The sequence below is a fragment of the Polypterus senegalus genome, chromosome 10 (genome assembly GCF_016835505.1).
Source record: "Polypterus senegalus isolate Bchr_013 chromosome 10, ASM1683550v1, whole genome shotgun sequence".
NCBI lineage: Eukaryota > Metazoa > Chordata > Cladistia > Polypteriformes > Polypteridae > Polypterus > Polypterus senegalus.
The window spans coordinates 135,125,070-135,146,084 of NC_053163.1; the positions used below are offsets into that span (position 1 = coordinate 135,125,070).

Here is a 21,015-nt window from a genome sequence, read left to right on the forward strand (position 1 = left end):
TTTTTTTCAAGACAGATATCTTCCTTCTTGGTTTACCAAGTGCCATCCAGTGGTCATTAATAATATCCTGTGCATAGTCAATACTGGACCATAATTTCACTCTATCAGGACCACATTTACCTACATTGGGAAAGTGTTACTTACAAAAAGCTCTGGCAAAGAAGCTCTTGGTTCTTCCAGTAGTCAAGAAATAATTTATATTCCCATCTATATCAAAGCAACAATCTCCTTAAAGTCTGTAAGGAATTTTAGTTGCCAAAACTCCCACATGTAGCATCCAATTATGACCATTCCATCAATCATAAGGTAGGCAGGTTGCTCATAAAACCTTAATGCATTTGTCTATTCAAGTTAATCTTACTCACGAGACTTGGTGAGGATAAGAGATGAACAGCATCAGCTTTACCATGAGGCTGAAATCAGCAGTCTAATGCATTTGTAGAACTGATATGAGCAAAGATTAAACTCACTTATATAATGGGAGCTCAAATAACAAGTTACACATTTCTTGCATTGCACTGCACACTTTATTGAAGCAGAAAAGCAGTTACATGTGCTAGTTAGTATGATTTGAAAACAGCAGCAAAGCTACCCAGCATTCTTTACTCTTTTTGAGTGAATTGGTTACAAACGTGTGATATAAAATCCGCTGGTTTATTGGCTCATCCTGGCTCTGGAAGAGACTTCAAGCAGAAGAGCTGGCATTGATTTTCTTTTCAATCCAGTCCCGGTACGCAGACACCTTTGTGTAGGCATTACTGCCTTGATCTTCACATGTTTTTGGGCCATAAGACACAATGCCAACAGCTGTAGGCTTGTTTATAAAGCCTGGGCAAACCAGTGGTCCCCCTGAATCTCCCTGAAATAAATTCAGTGATTTTATTAAAAAAGAAATAAAGGGAAATACAGCTGAAGAATAAACAGGAATCAAATCAAACTTTGCTTTGTACTGTTTTTCTTGAAGGCAAGTATATTTACTTACATTACAGGCGCCTTTTATTCCGTTCCCTCTTGCAAAGATTCGAGAACGTGATATAAAGTTTACATTGACCTCCACCTCTCTCAGCACGTGGCTTCCTGTCCCATTGGTTTTAGTGCGTCCCCATCCTGCCACAGAACATTTTTTGTGGTTGAAGGCCTCATTTCTTTTTGGAATGCTGATGGTTTTCACCTCATTTGTGAGATTGGCCTTGTGCTGCAGCTGTTTCAAATAAGCAAAAGTCAGAATGAAGTTAGTCTGACTCTTATCTCTGATGGCTACTGAACATAATCCAGAATACTTATGGATGAATGACTTCTTGGGTTGTTCTGAATTGTGATGGTTATGAGGTTTATTTTAATTTTAAGGTGCATCTGAAAAATCAATATATGGAAATGAAACATCTATCTTGTTCATCGAATGTTTGTCATGCTGTTAGGGTGCGAAGATAGAGTGAATTTGGTCATTTTTATAGATCCTTCCCTCTGTCTACCTCTTAATTACAACATACAATTAAGCAAAATATATTTTATTTTGTTCTTAATGAGTTTCATGCATTTTTCAATATGCAAGAGCAAATGGGGAGAATTCAAACAAGCTAAGGATAAACACAATACTATTCCCTTAAATATTGCAAGACAATGGCGGCACGCTTAGATGCTGCGGCTGTGTGCTCTCCGTCTCAGAGTTTGGTTTTTCCACTCTGCCTGGATAAATACATATATAGCCGGCAGAATATTTTCTCTATCAGCTTACAGAGCTAGAGTTGCTCGACATCCGAGTTTCTCTGCATCCACAACATTCTATACGACATCGTATGAACACCGGGCTCTTCGTGGATTACAATCCCAGCTTCGAGGAACCAGCGGTGGCACAAAGAACGTAAACAAAAGAGGGGGTGCCGAGGTGCAGTGCTAGTGAGGCTAAGGAACCAGCCACACAAGCCACCACTTCCAAGCATTTTCTCCTCAAATGTGAGGTCTCTGGCGAACAAACTGGACGAGTGGAAGCTGCAGATTGCAACGGAAAAGATATCAGCGACTGCTGCATCCTGCTGATCATGGAGACATGGCTTAATCCACTCATATTGGACACGGCGATTGAGATAGCAGGCTACACAGCACACCGGCAAGACAGGACAAAGAGCTCCGGTAAGAAAAGAGGAGGGGAGCTGTGCATTTATGTGAACAATAGCTGGTGCACAAATTCCACCATAGTCACCAGACGCTGCTCTCCGGACGTGGAGCTTATGACAATTAAATGCAAACCCATATACCTCCCCTGTGAATTCAATGCCATACTGCTAACTGCTGCGTATATAGCACCAGATGCTAATGCTAACTCGGCTCTGGGGCTTTTGCATGACACCATCAGCAGTTACAGAGCAAGTATCCTGAGGTTGTTCACATCATTTCTGGGGAATTTAATCATGCAAATCTGAAAGCAGTTCTCCCCAAATTCCATCCACACATAAAGTGTGCAACCAGGGGAGTAAAAACACTGGACAAGCTGTACACAAACATCAGACAGGCCTATAGGGCTAAACCCCTAGCACACCTTGGCCAGTCTGATCACACGTCCCTGCTTCCATACTCATGGTGGAATAGTGTGAGGTCAGGCGGGTGACGAGGAAGGTGAACCCAAGGAAGGCTGCAGGACCCGACGGTGTGGCTGGACAAGTACTGAAAGACTGTGCAGATCAACAATTTGAATCGTCATTACGAGAGTAAACACAGAGAAAAATACAAGAATTTCACTGATGCAGAGCAGGCACGAGCATTGGAAGATTTGCTAGCTAAACTGCAAAAGCAACAAGGATTTTTTACAAAGCTCCACTCATCCAGGGATGCAGCAGTCATGACCAGCTTTGTAATATCCCACAAAATTGCAAGATACAGTAAGCCATTCTCTGATGGGGAGTTTATGAAAGACTGTTTGGTGGAGTCTTCAGCACTAATATGCCCTGAGAACAAAGTCACATTTGCAAATGTGTCTTTCTCAAGGTGCACCGTAACGAGGCGGGTCGAGAACATCGTGGGGAATTTGACGTTTCAACTGCAAAAGAAAACGGACAATTTTGTCTTGGTTTCCTTGGCTCTGGACGAGAGCTTTGACATCCGTGATACAGTTACTTATCTTTATACGTGGACTAACGAAAGACTTTGAGATGATGGAGGAGCTGGCAGCTATGCGGCCAATAAAAGGTACTACAACGGGGAGTGATTTGTTCACAGAGGTAAATGCATCCATGGACACACTGGAGCTAAAATGGGACAAACTGGTAGGTGTTATAACCAATGGCTTTCCAAATCTGACGGGGAAAAATGTTGGACTTTTGAGGTGGATGCAAGATAAAGTAACTGTAATTAACCCAGAACAGAAACTGATATTTTTGCATTGTATCATTTATCATTAGATGTTGTGCAAGTCAGTGCTAAAAATTAGCCATGTTGTTGATGCTGTAACTAAAATAATTAATTTCATCAGGGCAAAAGCACTGAACCACAGACAGTTTGTTTCACTGTTAGAGGAGCATGAACATATTGAACATAGTGACATAGGCTACCAGACAGCTGTGAGATGGCTCAGCCTTTGCAAGGTGCTTAAAAGAGTATGGGACCTGAGAGCAGAGATTCAGGAGTTTTGTGAAAAGAAAGACAAGGACATTCCAGAGCTCTCAGATACACACTGGATTGCAGATCTGGCCTTTGCTGTTGATGTGACTGCACTAATGAATGAACTAAATACCAAGCTGCAAGGCAAGGGCCTCTTTGCACATGAAATGAACAGCTCGGTGACAGCTTTCATGAGAATGTTGAAGTTTCTTTCAAGTCAATTAGAGGGCAACATTGTCACTCACATGCCAACACTGAAAGAAGTCACACTACCAGCTGATCACCTCCACAAGTATTCATCCATGTTAGGGCACTGCATGGTGAGTTTTCAAGAAGATTTTGTGCACCTATCACATTTTGTAACATTCTAGAGCAGATTCAGAAGGAAGCTGAAGCCTATGCCAGCAAGCATTAGGCACAAGGGAGGAACAGTTGAGAATGAAATGCACATGATTTCTTCTCCCTTTACTTATAGTGTGGATAATGCACCCAGTGATGTCCAGCTTGAACTCATTGATCTGCAGGCTGATAATCTACTGGCCGAGCATTTTAAGTTAGTATCACTGGTAGAGTTTTATTCCTCTCTCAAAGAGGAAATCGTCCCATACTTGAGGAGGCATTGGTTCTCTTTGGATTTACCTACATCTGGGAACAAACATTCTCAGTGATGAAGTTTAACAAATCCAGATATAGATCCTCTCTCAGCAGTGATCACTTATGTGCTGTCCTTCGCATATCCACCTCAGATATTCAACCTGACTTCAGTGCACTTGTTCAAGCCCAAAACAGGCTAGATTTCTCTCACTGAACACCAAAAGAAGTGAGGTAAATTATTGTGATGTTGGTCTTTGAAAACGAGTTAATAAAGTTATGATGCTATTTTTTAAATGCTGCAAAAATGCACTTTTTCTAAATTGTTTTTGTAAAAGTTTCTTAAATAGTGCAATAATTTTGTGCTCCACACATGTTTGATTGACTGTTTGACATATTTGGTTTACTGTTCTTTATCAATATAAGTTGATGCTGCTATTTTACGTTAAGTTATGATGCTAGTTTTTTTAAACATTGCAAAAGTTGAAATTTTCTAAACTGTTTTTGTGATTGTTCATTAAATAGAATTATATATATATATATATATATATATATATATATATATATATATATATATATATATATATATATATATATATATATTGTGGACTTGAACCCGGACACAGGCAGACGGACATCTTAAGTTCACCACACACCCTTCATTTACAATTATTTACAGTGCACTCCCCAGTGCCTCTTGCACCGTTCCCCCAATGTCCAGGCCTCACAGTCTTTTGTGCCTTTCCTTCTCCTGGCCGCTTCCAGTCCTCTCTCTAGCTCCGTCTCTCTTCCACCCGACTTCCGCTTTCGACTGAAGGAGGCGGCTAAATAGGAACCGGATGGGCTCCAGCTGCTTCCCGGCACTCCTACGTAGACACACCCCAGTGTGGCGGAAGTGCCGGCTACGCACCTGGAAGCCGTCCGGGTGTCCCCTGTCGTCTTCCCCCCAGCACTTCCTGGTGTGGTGGAAGTGTTGGGCTCCAGGGATATTCAGGCGCCGGGGCGCCGCCTGGTGGTGGTCACAGGTCCCTACAGGGCTGGGCTTCCAAGCCCTTTACCCGAGGCCCCCAACACAACCAGGGCGGACGCCCCCTCGTGGTCGGATGCCACAATATATATATAATTCTATCTTCCACATTTTCTCATTGTAATGTTTCATTTACTGTTTATTATAGTGGGATATCATATATATTGGAAATTAATTAAGATTATTATAGGTATTAAGTATATATTAAGTATACAGTATTATATATACTCCGGCCCTCTAAAACCATTCCAATTTCTCATGTGGCCCCTTTGGAAAAATAATTGCCCACCCCTGCTCTACACATATGACTGTGTCCCCACTCACTATAGCAACAGGATCATAAAGTTCACGATGGTGGTCAGACTCATCTCGGGCAATGAGGGTGAGCTGGCATATAGGGATGAGGTAGATTGGCTGTCAGAATGGTACAGAGTCAGTAACCTGCTCCTCAACACCACAAAAACGAAGGAGCTTGTTATTGACTTTAGAAAAAAACAAAACTGACATCCAGCCAGTCATCATTGGTGGGGCCTGTGTGGAGAGGGTCCCGGTGTTCAGGTTTCTGGGCATTGAGCTGGAGGATGACCTGAACTGGAACGCCAACATCAAGGAGCTGCTGAAGAAGGCGAAGCAGATACTGTATTTTCTGAGAATCCTCAGAATGAACCATCTTCCTAAAAATCTGCTCCTTGCCTTTTATCACTGTTCCATTGAGAGTGTGCTTATGTACAGACTGTATGTGTGGTACAGCAGTTGCACTTCCTCAGAAAGGAAAGCACTCCACAGGGTCGTCAGGACAGCAGAGAGAACAATTGGTTGCCCCCTCCTCACTCCAGAACAAATCTATACCTCCCGATGCTGCAAAAAAGCAATAGACATTTCACAGGATTCATCACATCCAGGTCATTGCCTTTTTCAGCTTTATTATTGGGCAAGAAATACAGAGCAATGAAAACCAGGACAAACCGCCTTAAAAACAACTTTTATCCAAAGGCAATCATGGCCTGAACTCAGAATAAAACTGCTCCATATCATTCTCTCCCAATGTGAAATATAGACCTTAAGTCAACCAGTGCAATTTGTACATTTAACCAGTGCAATTTGTATATATAACACGTGCAATTTGTAGATTTTGTAAAGTACTTTTATTACTATTCGGTTTGTTATTATTTTCTCTCTTCTTGTCTTTTTAACTCTTATGTCTCACACTGAGTCGACTGCACCTTCAATTTCATTGTTCCTTTGTAAAAGTGACAATGACAATAAAGATCTATCTATCTATCTATCTATCTATCTATCTATCTATCTATCTATCTATCTATCTATCTATCTATCTATCTATCTATCTATCTATCTATCTATCAATCAAATATATTCTATATAATGCTATTCATAGGAATGTTTGTAATTCAAAGTGCTTGTAATAAACTGCACACATGACAGCTAAATCTGATCAAAATGGAAGGATTTCATGTTACCTCAGAACAAGAAAGAGAAAACATTCAGACAACTTTGTGCTCAGCAGACATGGTAAACCTGAAGTCAAGTGAAGTTTTCCTTTGCCCCTCTGTGAGCCCAGCGACACTCACCTTCAGAAGCATGATGTCATTCTCTAGGGTTATATCATTATAAGATTCATGAGGAATGATCTTCTCTACTGGTATCACCTGCTGGGAGCTCTCTTTCTTTGAGAGATCATGAGCCCCGAGAAGGACAGTGATACTCCTGTTGAGCAAAACACAGCAGGTGATTCAGGGAGGAGTACAGGGAGAGCAGTTCATAAATAGATCAAACAAGTCATCAACTAAAAATGGCAGACACAAGATACAGGGCTCAAACACAGAAGACCAGTGACAGAAGAACAAAAGCAAAAGAATTGCAGAATTGTAAATTTGAAGAAGGGAGAATAAACAAGTAGAAACCCAAAGATTGAACATAATACTTACTGTATCTCTGTTTTGTTTTTGACTGTTTACTTGTATTTTATGTTTTTCCTTTTTTGAACTTCCTAAATAAGTTTTTCAAGAAAGCTACAAGATTTTAGAGTCAAAGGCACTAGAAACCTCACAATGGCTACGGAAGAAAAATGCACTAATAGAGAAGCAGAGAAAAGAGAATATAAATGTGCTAATAATCAAATCTGCAACCCAGCACATCCTTTCAACCTTTTCACAGGATTGTTCTTCTTAAACACTATGCTATTAATTCTGCTATGCGTCACTTGTCCTTATTCATCATCAATACAGCTTGAAATTGTGTGTGCAAACCACTTCATGGACAGTGCAGTGTTTAGTAATGGTGCCTCACAGCTCTAGTGCCCTGAGTTTAAACCCTGACTCAGTCACTGCCTAACTGAGTCGTGCTCCATACCCCCCATTGTAAAACACCAGCATGGGCATGATATTCTTTTTTAATTTACAGAAAACGCTTAACTTTAGATCATAATACATATATTCCAAGTTTATGAAGAAACAACTTTGCCTTGAAAAATACTTCTACTTTAAATAACAGTATTTTGTATATTATGTTTTTGTCCTTTTGCATGATACATTTTGAATATTTTTTTGTTTACTATTTATTTATTATGCATTGTATGCATTTTCATTTTGGTGTTAGTGTGTGTAGTTATGTTTAGGTCATAGAGTTTCAGAGACCACCATAATGGTTAGCTAAAGGACAACCCTCTGAAAAGTTATTTCTGGCAGAGGGTGGGGTCCACCAATTCAACATTGAGAATTGTAGTGGTAATACTTTTATTGTGAATACCTTTATGAATTTTCTGTTTTTTAGACTATGACATATGTTTTGTGGATTGGATTTGTTTAGGCCAACCCATCTTGTCTATTTTTGGACTCAGATTTGTTTTTTCATTTAACATGTACATTTGGTGTTTTGTCTTGGTAGAGTAATATTTTACTTTACTTTCCCCTTTTGTATTATTAATATGTAGCCTTTGTCAGAACACCTCAAATCTCACAGACTTACCACTGTTTCTAAGGTATTGTACCATATAACTTCTCTCCACCTTCCCTTCTACATTTATAACTTCAGGCAATTAGGTGTAGTAAAAGACAAGCAGGAGTTAAGTTACACATAAAATAATGTATTATTGATAATATTCATAAATAATAACAATATGCAAAGTACATTTGAATATTGGCAACCATATAACCTGATAAATGGTGATGTGTAGTTTCAGGTGGCACACAGACTTGTTAGTTACTTAAAAATGTCTCTTGTTAAGGCATCATTTGTGGTCAGCTTTCTTTAGAACAGGCCGCATGCCTGTGTCAATATGGCTGCTGAGCTGTGCTCTCCATTGTGTTGTTCTTTTAAGCAAGCAAATTTATAGATTCTCTGTCCAACCCCTAGAGCCAATAGGGTATCTTGGTACTTAAAGGCTTCTGACACAAGCCAGTTCCAAACAGCCATACTTCAGACCAATGGGGGAATAGAACATCTTCACACCTGCTCCCAAAACCATATGTTAAGGTAAAGCTTGGCAGTTAGGCAGCCTGGCTTTCCTATGGGGTTTGAGAGACTTCAGAGAAACACTTATCAAACTTGTTTCAAGCACTTCCCCCAACTCTGTCGTAAAATTCACTTTCCTGACTTAGTTTTGCGTAAGTTACAAATAAAGACACACAAAATATTTATCAACTTGTATGCAAAATATCACATCACAACACTCCACCCCGATAAATCTTTTGTACAATGTCTTTATAATTAAGCATTCTTAATTGTCTGCAGAGTCTGTTGCATAACTTGTGCTTTGATTTGCAGCATTTGCCAGTTAAAAGTTGTGCATTACCATTTGCCCATTACATATCTTCTTTATTTCAAAGACAAATTAAAATTAGTATTTATTTAGTTCATATTCTAAAATATCTTAGATTATATCTATTTAGTTAGCATGTCGACATCGTTCATTTTCAATATAGGTGGTATATTTCCCTGACCAGGGGTTTCTTGTCAAAAGGTTAAAATAAAACAGAGATCCGAGATACTCTTTGTCAGCCCTTGCATTCTGATTCTTTAAAGCTCTGTCAAACTATTGCTAATTTCAAAGCAAAATGCCACCAATCACTTTGTTTATAACTAAATTAAATAAACCTTATAAATAGATCCTGGTGCTTGATAATACTTAACCCTAATTGATATCATTAAATGATATTTCTGTGTTTTATTCAGACTTAAATTTTTTAATTTGCCTTTTTAAGCTTTATTTAAAAATGAACTCTTTAGGACACATTCAGACTATTCCAGACTGCGCATGTCAAAAAAAGCTTATTATTTATTTCAAACGTATCATGGCAGTTTTTCAAATTGTAATCACTCCACTTTTTCATGTGGTTATTTACTTCATAAATAACTTTATTTATTTATTTTGCACAAAATGTCCTTACCATCATGACTACCAGTCTAGTTCATATTCTAAAATCCAATATTTAATGTTCTTCCTGAATCAGGAGGAACACAAGCCACACTTTTACTGCCAGATAAGATTCTAACAATAACCGGCTCATGTTATAAAGCCTCATACTAGCCAATGTTCAATAATGTTTTTCCCCAACTCTTTGCAATCCCGTGGAACTGCCTACTGTACATAGATGACAGTTTAGCTGATAATATACCTCAGAACACGTAGGTTCTGTTGTAGTGTGTGGTGAGCTTGGGGTGATCCCTTGTTGATCCGGTTTTAAGATGTTTTTTAAATCTCCTCTGTGACTTAGTATTTGTACATTTTAGTTTGTACTGTCTTATCTTTGTGATAGGGGCGAGTCATTGTTTCATTTTGGAATAATGATGTCTAGTTTAACTCTGCACCTGACTATGATCCCTGCACAAACCCTGGTCCTTTGACTCGTATTCAAAAAGTTTGCAGACACTTGTTGACTCTTGGAATCACAGTTCAAACTTACGTCCCCTTCACCCTGAATGCTACTAAAACCAAGGGTGCTTTTTCACAAACAGAGGGAAAAAGCTGTTTTCAATGACAGCTGTCCTATGTTACCTGGACTACCTAAAACAAAGAATAAAACCTCACAGTTTTAGTAAAATTTTAATCCTTGTGCTAACACATATAATAGATATGATGTAACTATTCACTAAAACATTTTCCACCCTGATTGGCCTAACGTGTCCAAAGCCTAATCCTCAGCAGCCCTGTAGTGTACAAGCTCCTATAACCGTTCTTATTTTCAGGGGTTCATAACTGATGTAAAATGGAAGGCTCTTACCAAGCGTTCACAGAATTTCTAAAACGTTGTATTATACAAAGCCCCCTGAGTACCAAAGTGTTTATAACCTGTTGAAGAAAATGCTGTTTTAAATTAAAGCCTGAACAAGATAACTGTTTTCTAATCATCGTATAAAATGCTTAGTAAATAAAGAGAGACTAAATACAATTTATAATAAAAATGGAACACCGATGAACGGCTGAATCAAGGGAATCTAACTTAGCTTGAAATGCCGCAGAGTGCTTTACAAAACAAAACCCTACACAGTGGTTCTCAAACTCGGGGTGGACCCCGCTAGGGGGCGCGAAGTAACAAAAAGGGGACTCGAAGATGTGAAAAAAAGAAAACAAGAATCGAAAATATGAAAAATACATCTATTGAGCCCAAAACAAATTAACTTAAACTACCTTCTGATACAGAAAAATAAATATAGAGATAGATAAATGTCGATAAAACTTAAGTATGTATAATAAAAGTGTCATGAGGATAAAATCTGATTTTTTTTTCATGATTAGCAAGCCAAAGATTTGGCCGTTTGAGAAAAATAATCGTACATGTGTGTTGTAAGCAGAATCTGAATGACTTGGGCTGACAAGAAAAGATATATGATAGAAGATATCTGATATCTCCAGTTCCTTTAGGGACTTTATACTAGCTATTATCATTTAAAATGAGTACAGAAATTAAGTTCTATGCTATGTTTGGGGTGGATGTGATCAGAAAGGCACTGATAATTCCAAAGACCGGTCAAGAAAAACTGTTGGAAAAAGGGATTTTTCTTATAATGCTTTATTTTCATGTTAAAGCAACTGGTCATTTTACTTGGCTACTGAAAATGTATTTTGTTCACTAATGCTTTAAATATTTGATCATTAGTTTAAGCAGAAAGAATAATAAAGCTCTGACATATTAGTTCAATGAACTTCGGATGTGCAACAGAGCGCCCCGCTGAAACCGAACACTGGGTCGCTGGGGTCTGTTAGAGCCAATCCCTGCCAACACAGGGCTCAAGGCAGGGAACCAATCTCGGGCAGGGCGCCAACCCACCGCAGAAACAAAAATCATAATACTATTAACAATAGTAGAATGATTTCTAATTATCCCCTGTGTTAATAGAAATAATTTTAGTTTTGAGTAGATAGAAAATATCAACATTTTGTGCTAGTGTAACAGTGAGTGCTTTAAAATGCACGTACAAAACTGGGATAAGGTGTGCAACCTGCTTTCTTATAAATCTCCGTTTAAATGCACAAGTGTACTTACAGAGTTTTCCTTTGTCAAAAGGCTCCTAGGTGATAGAAACGAGCTAAGCAAAAAATTAAAAAAATCACTGACCTGCAGCAAATCCTAAAACACACGTGGAATCTGTCTCTCTTGTGCGGTGTGGGGTTACTTTTAAAAATAACTTCATTACATTACTCACACGTCTAAAATCACCCGGAATTTGGGCTACTATTCTGTATTAAAATAATTACATATAATGAAATGAATGAAAACACCGTTACAGTAAGCTCCTGGAGTCTGTCTCTAACCGGTTGTTCAAATGAGAGTTTATAAAGCAAAAATGTTTCGTTATCTCAGCCTTTAAAAAACAGGCGGCTCCGTACAGAGAGAGGCCATTTCGAACAGTAGGCATTTCACCAGCGGGTCCCTTCTGCAGGTAGTTCAGAATACTTTTATTATGTCAGCGTTAATGCACCACCGGCCTGCGCTTTAAAGCCACTCCTGAATATTCTCAGAGGAGAGGACCCTGTTTGAACTTTCAAACGTCGAGACAAAAACTACTGCGATTGGTCAACCCTGAGGAAGCCCCTTGAGAAACGTCTTCACTGTGTAAAGGACTAGCTTCTAAAAAACAAAAACAAAAAGTCCTAAGCTTCCAAGGTTTGCCTCGGTTCATTAAAAAACACACGTACTCTCTCTATAAATCAATCCATCCACACATGCAAACACAGCTCATGCGTTATCACCCTGCAGACTCTATTCCGCTAGATGTTTGACCATATACAAAATTCAATTTTACGTTAGCTAAACAGAATCTCGAACTAAATAGGTTATTTTGTAACTACCTGAAACCTCAACCCCTACACCAAGATAAAAACTTTATCAAAACAGACACCCTAGTTCTTAATCCTATTCATTTACACATGAACAATACACTGGAGACGTTTACAAGTCGCCCGGACTTTGGACACAAGCGCGTGCCCTAGCTCGCGCACACACGCACAATGCGCGTGCCCAAACTCGCGCACACAAGCCTAAAGCATTTTTAAAAAAGGGTCTTACCTGAATCCGTATAATAAATCGGAGACTCTATGGGGATATAACCCTCTAAAAATATATAAAAAAAAGGATTCTAACTTCCATTGTTAAAAATATGTTCGTTTAGCGCTTATAAGAATCATGAAAGGGACTTACCTTGATTCAGAGACAGCCCGGTTTCTGCAGGGATTCCTGTATGAACGATAATTATTTTTTATTTAATTCTAGTCGCTAAAAGTAGAAATCATTAAGAAGTTCGTCAAAACGCACCGTCGTGGCTGAAATTCATCTTGTCGTTCTCTGGGCGATCGGAGATATGGATTTGGTTATGGAAGCCTCTCTTTTTATTGAGAAAAGAGCCGTATTTTGGAAGTGCTTTATGTTAATGTTTACCAATCATTTGAACTGGAATATATTTAAATGGGGATGTAAAAAGGTTTTAGACCAATTTTAAAGCATCTCTCTTTATAAAGCATTATTTTGGAAGTGCTTTATGTTTGCCAATCATTTGGACCGGACACAAGCCACGCTCGTTGCACCGCGTCTTTGGAATGTCTCCTAAAAACATCTTTTGTTTTACAAGCTGCATTCCACAAGGTAAGGCAATTTTTGTTGCCTAGGTGATCTGAATAGCGCCCCATCCTTTCCCCCTAACCGATCACACAAACACCTGCCATCTCTGGGCTGTGAAGCGCATTTCTCTATCCCTGGAGGTCCGATCTGTTTAAGGCTATGGCTTTAAGATTCAAGGGACAAATGCCAGCGTGGTTTCGAATACCGCTTCTGGTAAATATTTGTGCTCCGTTCACTCTGGGATTATCTGAATACAATTCTATCTTTTAGAAAACTATTCGCCGTGCTTTCGCGATCTGTTTCCTTAGGGGCAGCTGATTATGTAAAATGGGAGATGATGGATGGAACAGGGCTTTTTTTATACAAAATATACAACCGAGGCTAGCGTCTCAAACGTTCTTTAAAAGATCCCTGTTGCCTATTATTTAACTAAGCGAGTGGTTTTTAAATCCTTTAACTTTAAAAGTTACACACATAACTGAGCAGCTGAGCGAACGTGCGAGCTTGATGCGCGCTCCCGTTCTGGGTTAGGGTGGGGGGTTGACATGCATGCGCTCGGAGAACACCGCAAGGGGGTGGGGGGTGTTTTTGTCAGAAGAGCTCCGGCTTCATACAGTTTGCAGCTATAGACCTCGCGGGGCGGGGGGGCTGTACGACTCTCTCTGTCTACACAGAGCCTGTCATTTTTTTGAGAGCAGGGGCTGCTTGATTTCTGTGAGGTGGGGAACTTGAATCACCGCTAAGGCTGCTTTTTACTGCAGAATATGTCTGTGAGATGGAAAAAAGCAGCTTGACTTAGTTCGAAGCAAAGATCAGATGTTTTAATTGCGTGTTCATCTTAAAATCGTAGATAGAACAAAATGCTTAGCTGTTTATACCAGGCTTTCGGCAGGGACGTGTGGGGGACTGGGAAGTGTAGACACAGAGCCGGCAAATCGTCTTTCGACCTTGACTGCATGTGCGCTTGGAGCTTCAGCCTTAGAATCTCGTGCAGAGGCTGTCTCAGCTCTCAGCTCTCAGCTCTCACGCATCAACTGTGTAGAGTGAGTGAAGGGACAGCTTGTCAGTGCAGAGAATGTCTGGGGGCTTGACTTAGATAAAATAAAAAAAAAACGGTTTACAAGTGCTAAAACTAAGGTTTAGATCTTTAAAGTCGTAGATTATTTTAAATAATAGATAGATACAGGAGTTCTTACCCAAACCGTAGAGGCAGGCAGCTCTGTCCCTTGAAACGCTTGTGTGTCTTCGAGAGAAGTGGGGACACCAACAGGTCTGTAAATGGCCTGGATTTGTCAGGACATGCCCAGGGCATGCCCGTTCAAGGAGGGGGGCTGCTCTTGACAGTTTGTTTAATTAACCACCTGTGGGATCAAACAGGGGTCAGACATCCATCAAATTCCCCTTGACATTTTCCTGAACCAATCAGGTGCCGTGGGGGCGGGTTCAAGGAGGGTCAGACATCCATCAAACTGCCCTTGACAGTTTCCTGAACCAATCAGGTGCCGGGGGCGGGTTCAAAGGGGGGACAGACATCCATCAAAAGGCCCTTGACAGTTTCCTGAACCAATCAGGTGCCAGAGGGCGGAGGCTAGGTCACGTGGGGGGAGATGTGACGTCAGCAGGGGCGGAACTTCCGGTGTTGCATCAGCTGGGAGGGACTTCCGGTATTGCTTCATAGGGGCGGGGCTTAAGGGTCATCAATCATAGGGCGGGACTTCCGGTCCAAAGATCAAAGGGGCGGGGCTTAAGGGTCATAAATCATTGTGACAGTAGCCGCATGCATATAACTACTCGCGTCAACTCGATCTGAATTGTGTGATCACATTCGAAAAAATATACAGTATCTTTTCAAGTTCTTTTTAGTCTATATGTGTCAAACTCAAGGCCCGCGGGCCACATCCTGCCCGGCGTGTAATTATATCCGGCCCGAGATCATTTTATATATTATTGTTATTAATGGCCCGGGGATATGAAGCGCTGGTAACACAATAAACTACAGATCCCATAATGCAACGCTTCAGCTGCCTTGCCGAACACTTACCGCGTTAATCAAGTCTAGCTTATGATGCTGCAAGTTATTGCGAAGCTAGCCCACACGATGCGAAGAGAAAAGTTGATTCTGAAAATAGAGCCTTTAAAAACCAATGGGAGGCTGAGTATATGTTTACTGACATTGCCGGTAAACCCGTGTGTCTCATGTGTGGAGCTAATGTGGCTGTAATTACAGAATTTAATCTAAGACGGCACTATGAGACAAAACATCAGGATAACCTGAAAGACCTGAATGCAATGCACAAGATACAGAAAGCAGAAGAGTTAAAGAAGAATCTGACACTTCAGCAGACGTTTTTACCCGTGCACAATCACAAAGTGATTTCAAGTGAAGCTGCTTTTATGGGAGACACAAATGCACCAGTGCAACTTGCCACACTTTCCCTGTTGCCAAGTAATGTTGAACCAAGTTGTCACTACGGTGTTCCCAAAATACGCACTTTGCTGATAAACTGAGCACACTGAGTTTGCACGGCGCTTTGGTGACTTTGAAGAACAAAAAATGTCCGTCTACATGCAGCTCGAACCTTGTGCATGTTTGGTAGCACATATCTGTGTGAGAAGCTCTTCTCAGTGATAAAGACTAACAAAACAGCACACAGGAGTCGCCTCACTGATGAGCACCTGCAGTCCACCCTGAGAATCTCCACAACACAGAACCTCACACCACACATAAACGAACTTGTGGCCAAAAAAAGATGCCAGACGTCCAGCTCTAAAATGACATATGAGCAAAGACAACTGAATGATTTGATTTGTTATTGCTGAAAGGAACACATTTTATTTATATTTCCAGGTTTTGTTATGCAGCATGTTCATATTTGAATTTGTATAATTTTGACAGGATATATTTTATGGAGAGCAAAATCTTTTGGGATATTTAAAATATAAGTTTATTTTTATATAAAATTACATAAGAGTAAAGAAATTTGAATGTTTGTTCTTTTAACGTTTACTTTATTTCTAACTTGTATAATTTAGACAGGATATATTTTTATGGAGAGCAAAATATTATAAGTTGTTTAAGGTTTGAGTTGATTTATTCAGGAATAATATTCCTGTCTGTTTTTACCATTCCTACCAAAGATATTTCTGTCGACTAAATAAAAATTCCTTCTATTTAAAATTTAAATAGAACTTGAACAAATACGATAGTTCATAATATCCACGCAGACTTGCACGTAAGAGCGGGTGTCATCCGTTTTAACAAGCAGCGTATTGCACTGATACGAAATAGCTCTGTGTGTATATATGTAGATATGTATGTATATGTATATATATGTTTATATATGTGTGTGTGTATGTATATATATATGTATTTGTGTGTATATATGTGTGTGTATGTATATATGTGTGTGTGTGTATATATATGTGTATATGTATAGATATGTATATATATATATGTTTATGTGTGTGTGTGTGTGTGTAAATATATGTAATGTAAATGTTTCCTTTTCTTTTTCATTGCTTCTTTAACACACTACTTCTCCGCTGCGAAGCGCGGGTATTTTGCTAGTATATATATATATATATATATATATATATATATATATATATATATATATGTGTGTGTGTGTGTCTGTATATGTATATATGTATGTATATGTATATATATGTTTATATATGTGTGTGTATGTATGTATGTGTGTGTGTATATATATGTGTATATGTATAGATATGTATATATATATATATGTTTATGTGTGTGTAAATATATATATATATTTATATATATATATATATATATATATATATATATGACAGCAACACTCATCACTCACAACAGTGACAAAACAATTACATTGACAATCATGTTACGTTATTTTCAAAATGTTTTCTTTTCTTTTTCATTACTTCTTTAACACACTACTTCTTCGCTGCGAAGCGCGGGTATTTTGCTAGTGACTTTATATATTCCAAAAATCATTGTAATTGCCTGTTTGGCACCCCATAGGGCTCTGTATAATAGATATATAAAAAAACAGCTAAGGGGATAGATAGGGAGGAAAGGCACTATATGATAGGCAGACAGGGAAGCTGCTGTATAATAATAAAATTACTGTTATTACTATATAATAAGACAGGGAGTGCAGGCAGGCAGAACGGCGAAGGTTAAAAAAAAAAAAAATTCTCCCCAGCGGGGAATCGAACTCAAGTGTTTGAGGTACGGCAAGTTTGCTGCATTTGGAGTGACAAAATCTTTCCAGTACACCACAGAAGCTGTTGTAAGACTCTTGAACCTTTTGTGAAAGTGGAATATACTATAACACATGTTACATTTTGTAACATTTATTACTAAAATATGAAAAAGTTTCTGTTTTAACAATGTATTTACACAGATTACTGTAGAAACGGAACACACATGAAATGAGTGTGTTCCAAATAACAATCTATTATTTCCACTCTAAAACTCCACTTCACTCCAGGATAATCAATCAAGGCATGAGCTGGGAGAAGTTCGTGCACGTTCTTAGTCGGTGGGGGGATGGAATAGTCGGCTGCTTGCAGCTTGTGATTATCAGCACATTTAGATGACAAAAGACGCTGGCGGAGAGGTGAAAATGGTTTTAAGAAGCAATTTAAGGTGGGATGGATCTACTTGTTTTTTCGTAGGCTCTGGTAATTCAAGTGTTAATAATACTATTAATTATCCCACTTAATTAATTAATACCTAGAATCTATACTTCAAAATTAATCCCTCTATTTTGGCATTCCTAACTGGTTTGTTCAGATTCCACCCCTTGGAATATAAATTTGCTACAGTAATGAACAAACTATAGCTATTGTGACTAGCCTTATTGTTGCATGGTTGTGGACTTGTTACTCACTTAAACCCTAGTAAGTGTCTTTTTTTTGCTTTCTCTTCAGTTCCGCTATGTAGGCATGTCTGCAAAATTGACAAAGCAGTTTCTGTCCATTCCAGAAAGGAGAAAAGGAAATGAAATAAGTTCCCCATCTACTTACTAATGTTAGTTAAAACACAGTAATTCATTAAGATTATATAAATAAGTAACACAAACATCAACAACATGTATTTATATAGCACATTTTTATACAAATTACAGAATGTAACTCAAAGTGCTTTACAAGATGAAGAAAGGAAAAAAAAGTAAGAACTTGGAAAGGAATTGATTTGTTCTATAACAGCAATACGAATGGTACATGAGGGGCAAGAAGATCAAGGGCTTGCCACAAATGTTTGTGTACATCTGGAATTGAAAGATCAGGGGCTTAAGCCACTGCAACCCCCCACCTCCCGATGCCAGTGTCCATTTCTACACCCATTCTCTGTATAGAGTAGCTGTGCCTTTCCCATGTTATTAATTAGTTCAAACACATAAAAAACACATAGAACCTTAATAGTGAATAAACAAGCTAAAATTAACAGAAAATACGTAATTGCAACAAACACATGACAAATAATAGTTTAAAATAAGCCATGAAGATATAGACAGGGAAAGTAAACAGAAGCCAGGGAACACACACACCACAAAGTTAGATAATGAGTTGATGTTGAGTATTTCTTCTTAAATCATAACATATAGCTGTAGGATACCAGTGGGCCGGGTGACCAAATGCCATTGGCACAGCAGACTGCACATGTGTTCATACATGAACACCAACACATGAGCTGGGAGAATTAACACTTGTTAAGTGTATTCCTTAAAGCTGATTGTATACACTGCATTGGGCTGGTGCCCTGCCCGGGGTTTGTTTCCTGCCTTCGCCCTGTGTTGACTGGGATTGGCTCCAGCAGAACCCCGTGACCCTGTAGTTAGGATATAGCGGGTTGGATAATGGATGGATGGATGATTGTATACACCAGCTACTGCATTTATTTGCCTATTATTATTAGCCTGTTCATTGCTTTTCTTTATGTGGCTCATTTCATTTTCCAACCCAGCCTAAAAAATAATGAATAATGCATTATTGTGTATATAATTGAAATTTAATGTTTGGAAGAAGAGGTGTGACTTCCCCGGGAGTTATGATATAAGTTTATTAAGCAGTGAAATGATGCCCAATGTACCTTATACCTTTTTGAAAAGAAAGTAATAAACTAAATTCAAACAGAACATGCATTCATAATTCATAACTCACAAACCGATCTGGAATTCATCTATCAACATCTAAATTAGAGAAAAACTGCACCAGCTATAGGCAGAAGAAAATAAAAACCAACATGGTGAAGCAGAAAGTGCATTTGGATTCACCAACATAAGTGCATTAAAGAGTCAGATATTAATTGTTTGTAAGTCTTTGTGGTGTTAAAATACTCAAAATATCTGCAAATGTGTGTTTAGTATACTGTAACAGCTCCACTTACTTTATTGTTTCAAAACATTTTCCCCTCTATCAGGTCTTTGTCAGGAATTCCCTGGTGATGTTAATTTTGCGTTGATATTTCTGCCATAATTTACATATTATAAAATTTCATTCTGTTCTTGATTTGGTTAAGCATCATGTTATGAAGCACATATTTAATACAGAATCATTAAGAGCTTAAAAGGTGAATGTCTATTTTACTTATTTACAGATATGTCTGTAAATGAATAAATGGGTTTAATAAAGATATTAGGGAACTCTTGCCAATGACTTAGAAACTTACTTTCCTTGGCAGTGTGCAGCAGTCAGGATGAAGTTTGGAAGAATGAGGAAACCACCACAGCTGGATATGTTTTTGCCTTTTCTTATCTCCAAGAATGCCATGTAGGGTCGGCTGTGTGCTTTGGCTTCTGTCCCATCGATGATCTTGTCACCAGAAACACCTAACAGGAGAGAAAGTGCATATGTGATGATGGACAGGACATCAAATAAAGATAACTATGCGTGCCAAGAGAATGATAAAAAGCTCCTTTTCAGATTGATTCTTCTACTAGGCTGCTGTCACATCTCTACACAAATGTTGGTTTGCTTTAAAAGCATTCAACTTTATCACTACAGAATGAAATATTTGAAAGACCCTTTCCCTAGTCTCTCTCTCTCTTCATCCCATCCTAAATTACCTGCCAGTCCCACACAGACAGCAGCGATGGTAATCCAGTAAACTTGCAGCATGGCTGATTGCTTCTGCAGCTTGGCTTTACAGTCCATGTCTTTATATTCAAACTCAGACATGGGAAGGGTGATGGGGGTTGACACCTTGAAATCAACCACAAACCATCACAGTGCAGTCGATAAGCAAAAAAAACAAACATCACATGCACAATTACTGGCAGGTCAGATTTAGCCACTGAGTAAAGAAATTCTGTCTTAAGTTCATGATTGTTGGTAAGACATGTAGTAATTATGTGCAACTCAAAGCGGTCAAGAACTACAGTGTGACTTATTGATTTTGGATTGAATTATGAACAATATGGCCTCTTTGCTCCAAATGACTAAGTCTAATCCTTCTTGTCACTGAAGTGCTACATGCAGTCACGTTATATAAAAGCAACACATTTTGTTAAACAAACAGAGACAACTTATTTCATTGGGGTTACTCAACATCTCATCCAAACAAACTTCAGGCCTCACCATTTCAAACCATACAATTTAGTAATTTGTTTCAGATTTCAGCAATCCTTTCTGTAAAGAAGTGGTTGCTGATTTCTACCCTGACTACACCTCCCCTTATTTTCTGTTAAATGTCCTTGTGTATGCAGTTCATTGTTTAACAGTCTAAATCTAAACCAA

The 21,015-nt window shown here is 38.8% G+C and overlaps 1 protein-coding gene across 1 annotated transcript; it reads right to left on the reverse strand.

Annotated features, from left to right (window-relative positions):
- Window positions 1–541: 541 nt before the first annotated feature.
- Window positions 542–20,414, reverse strand: LOC120536276 (chymase-like). The gene is made up of 5 exons (XM_039764599.1): window positions 20,346–20,414; window positions 19,949–20,108; window positions 6,802–6,937; window positions 983–1,201; window positions 542–859 (listed from the first exon to the last, which is right to left on the reverse strand). Exons 1-5 carry the CDS (start codon window positions 20,395–20,397, stop codon window positions 686–688), a joined length of 741 nt encoding a protein of 246 aa, XP_039620533.1. The 5' UTR covers window positions 20,398–20,414; the 3' UTR covers window positions 542–685.
- Window positions 20,415–21,015: the final 601 nt, after the last annotated feature.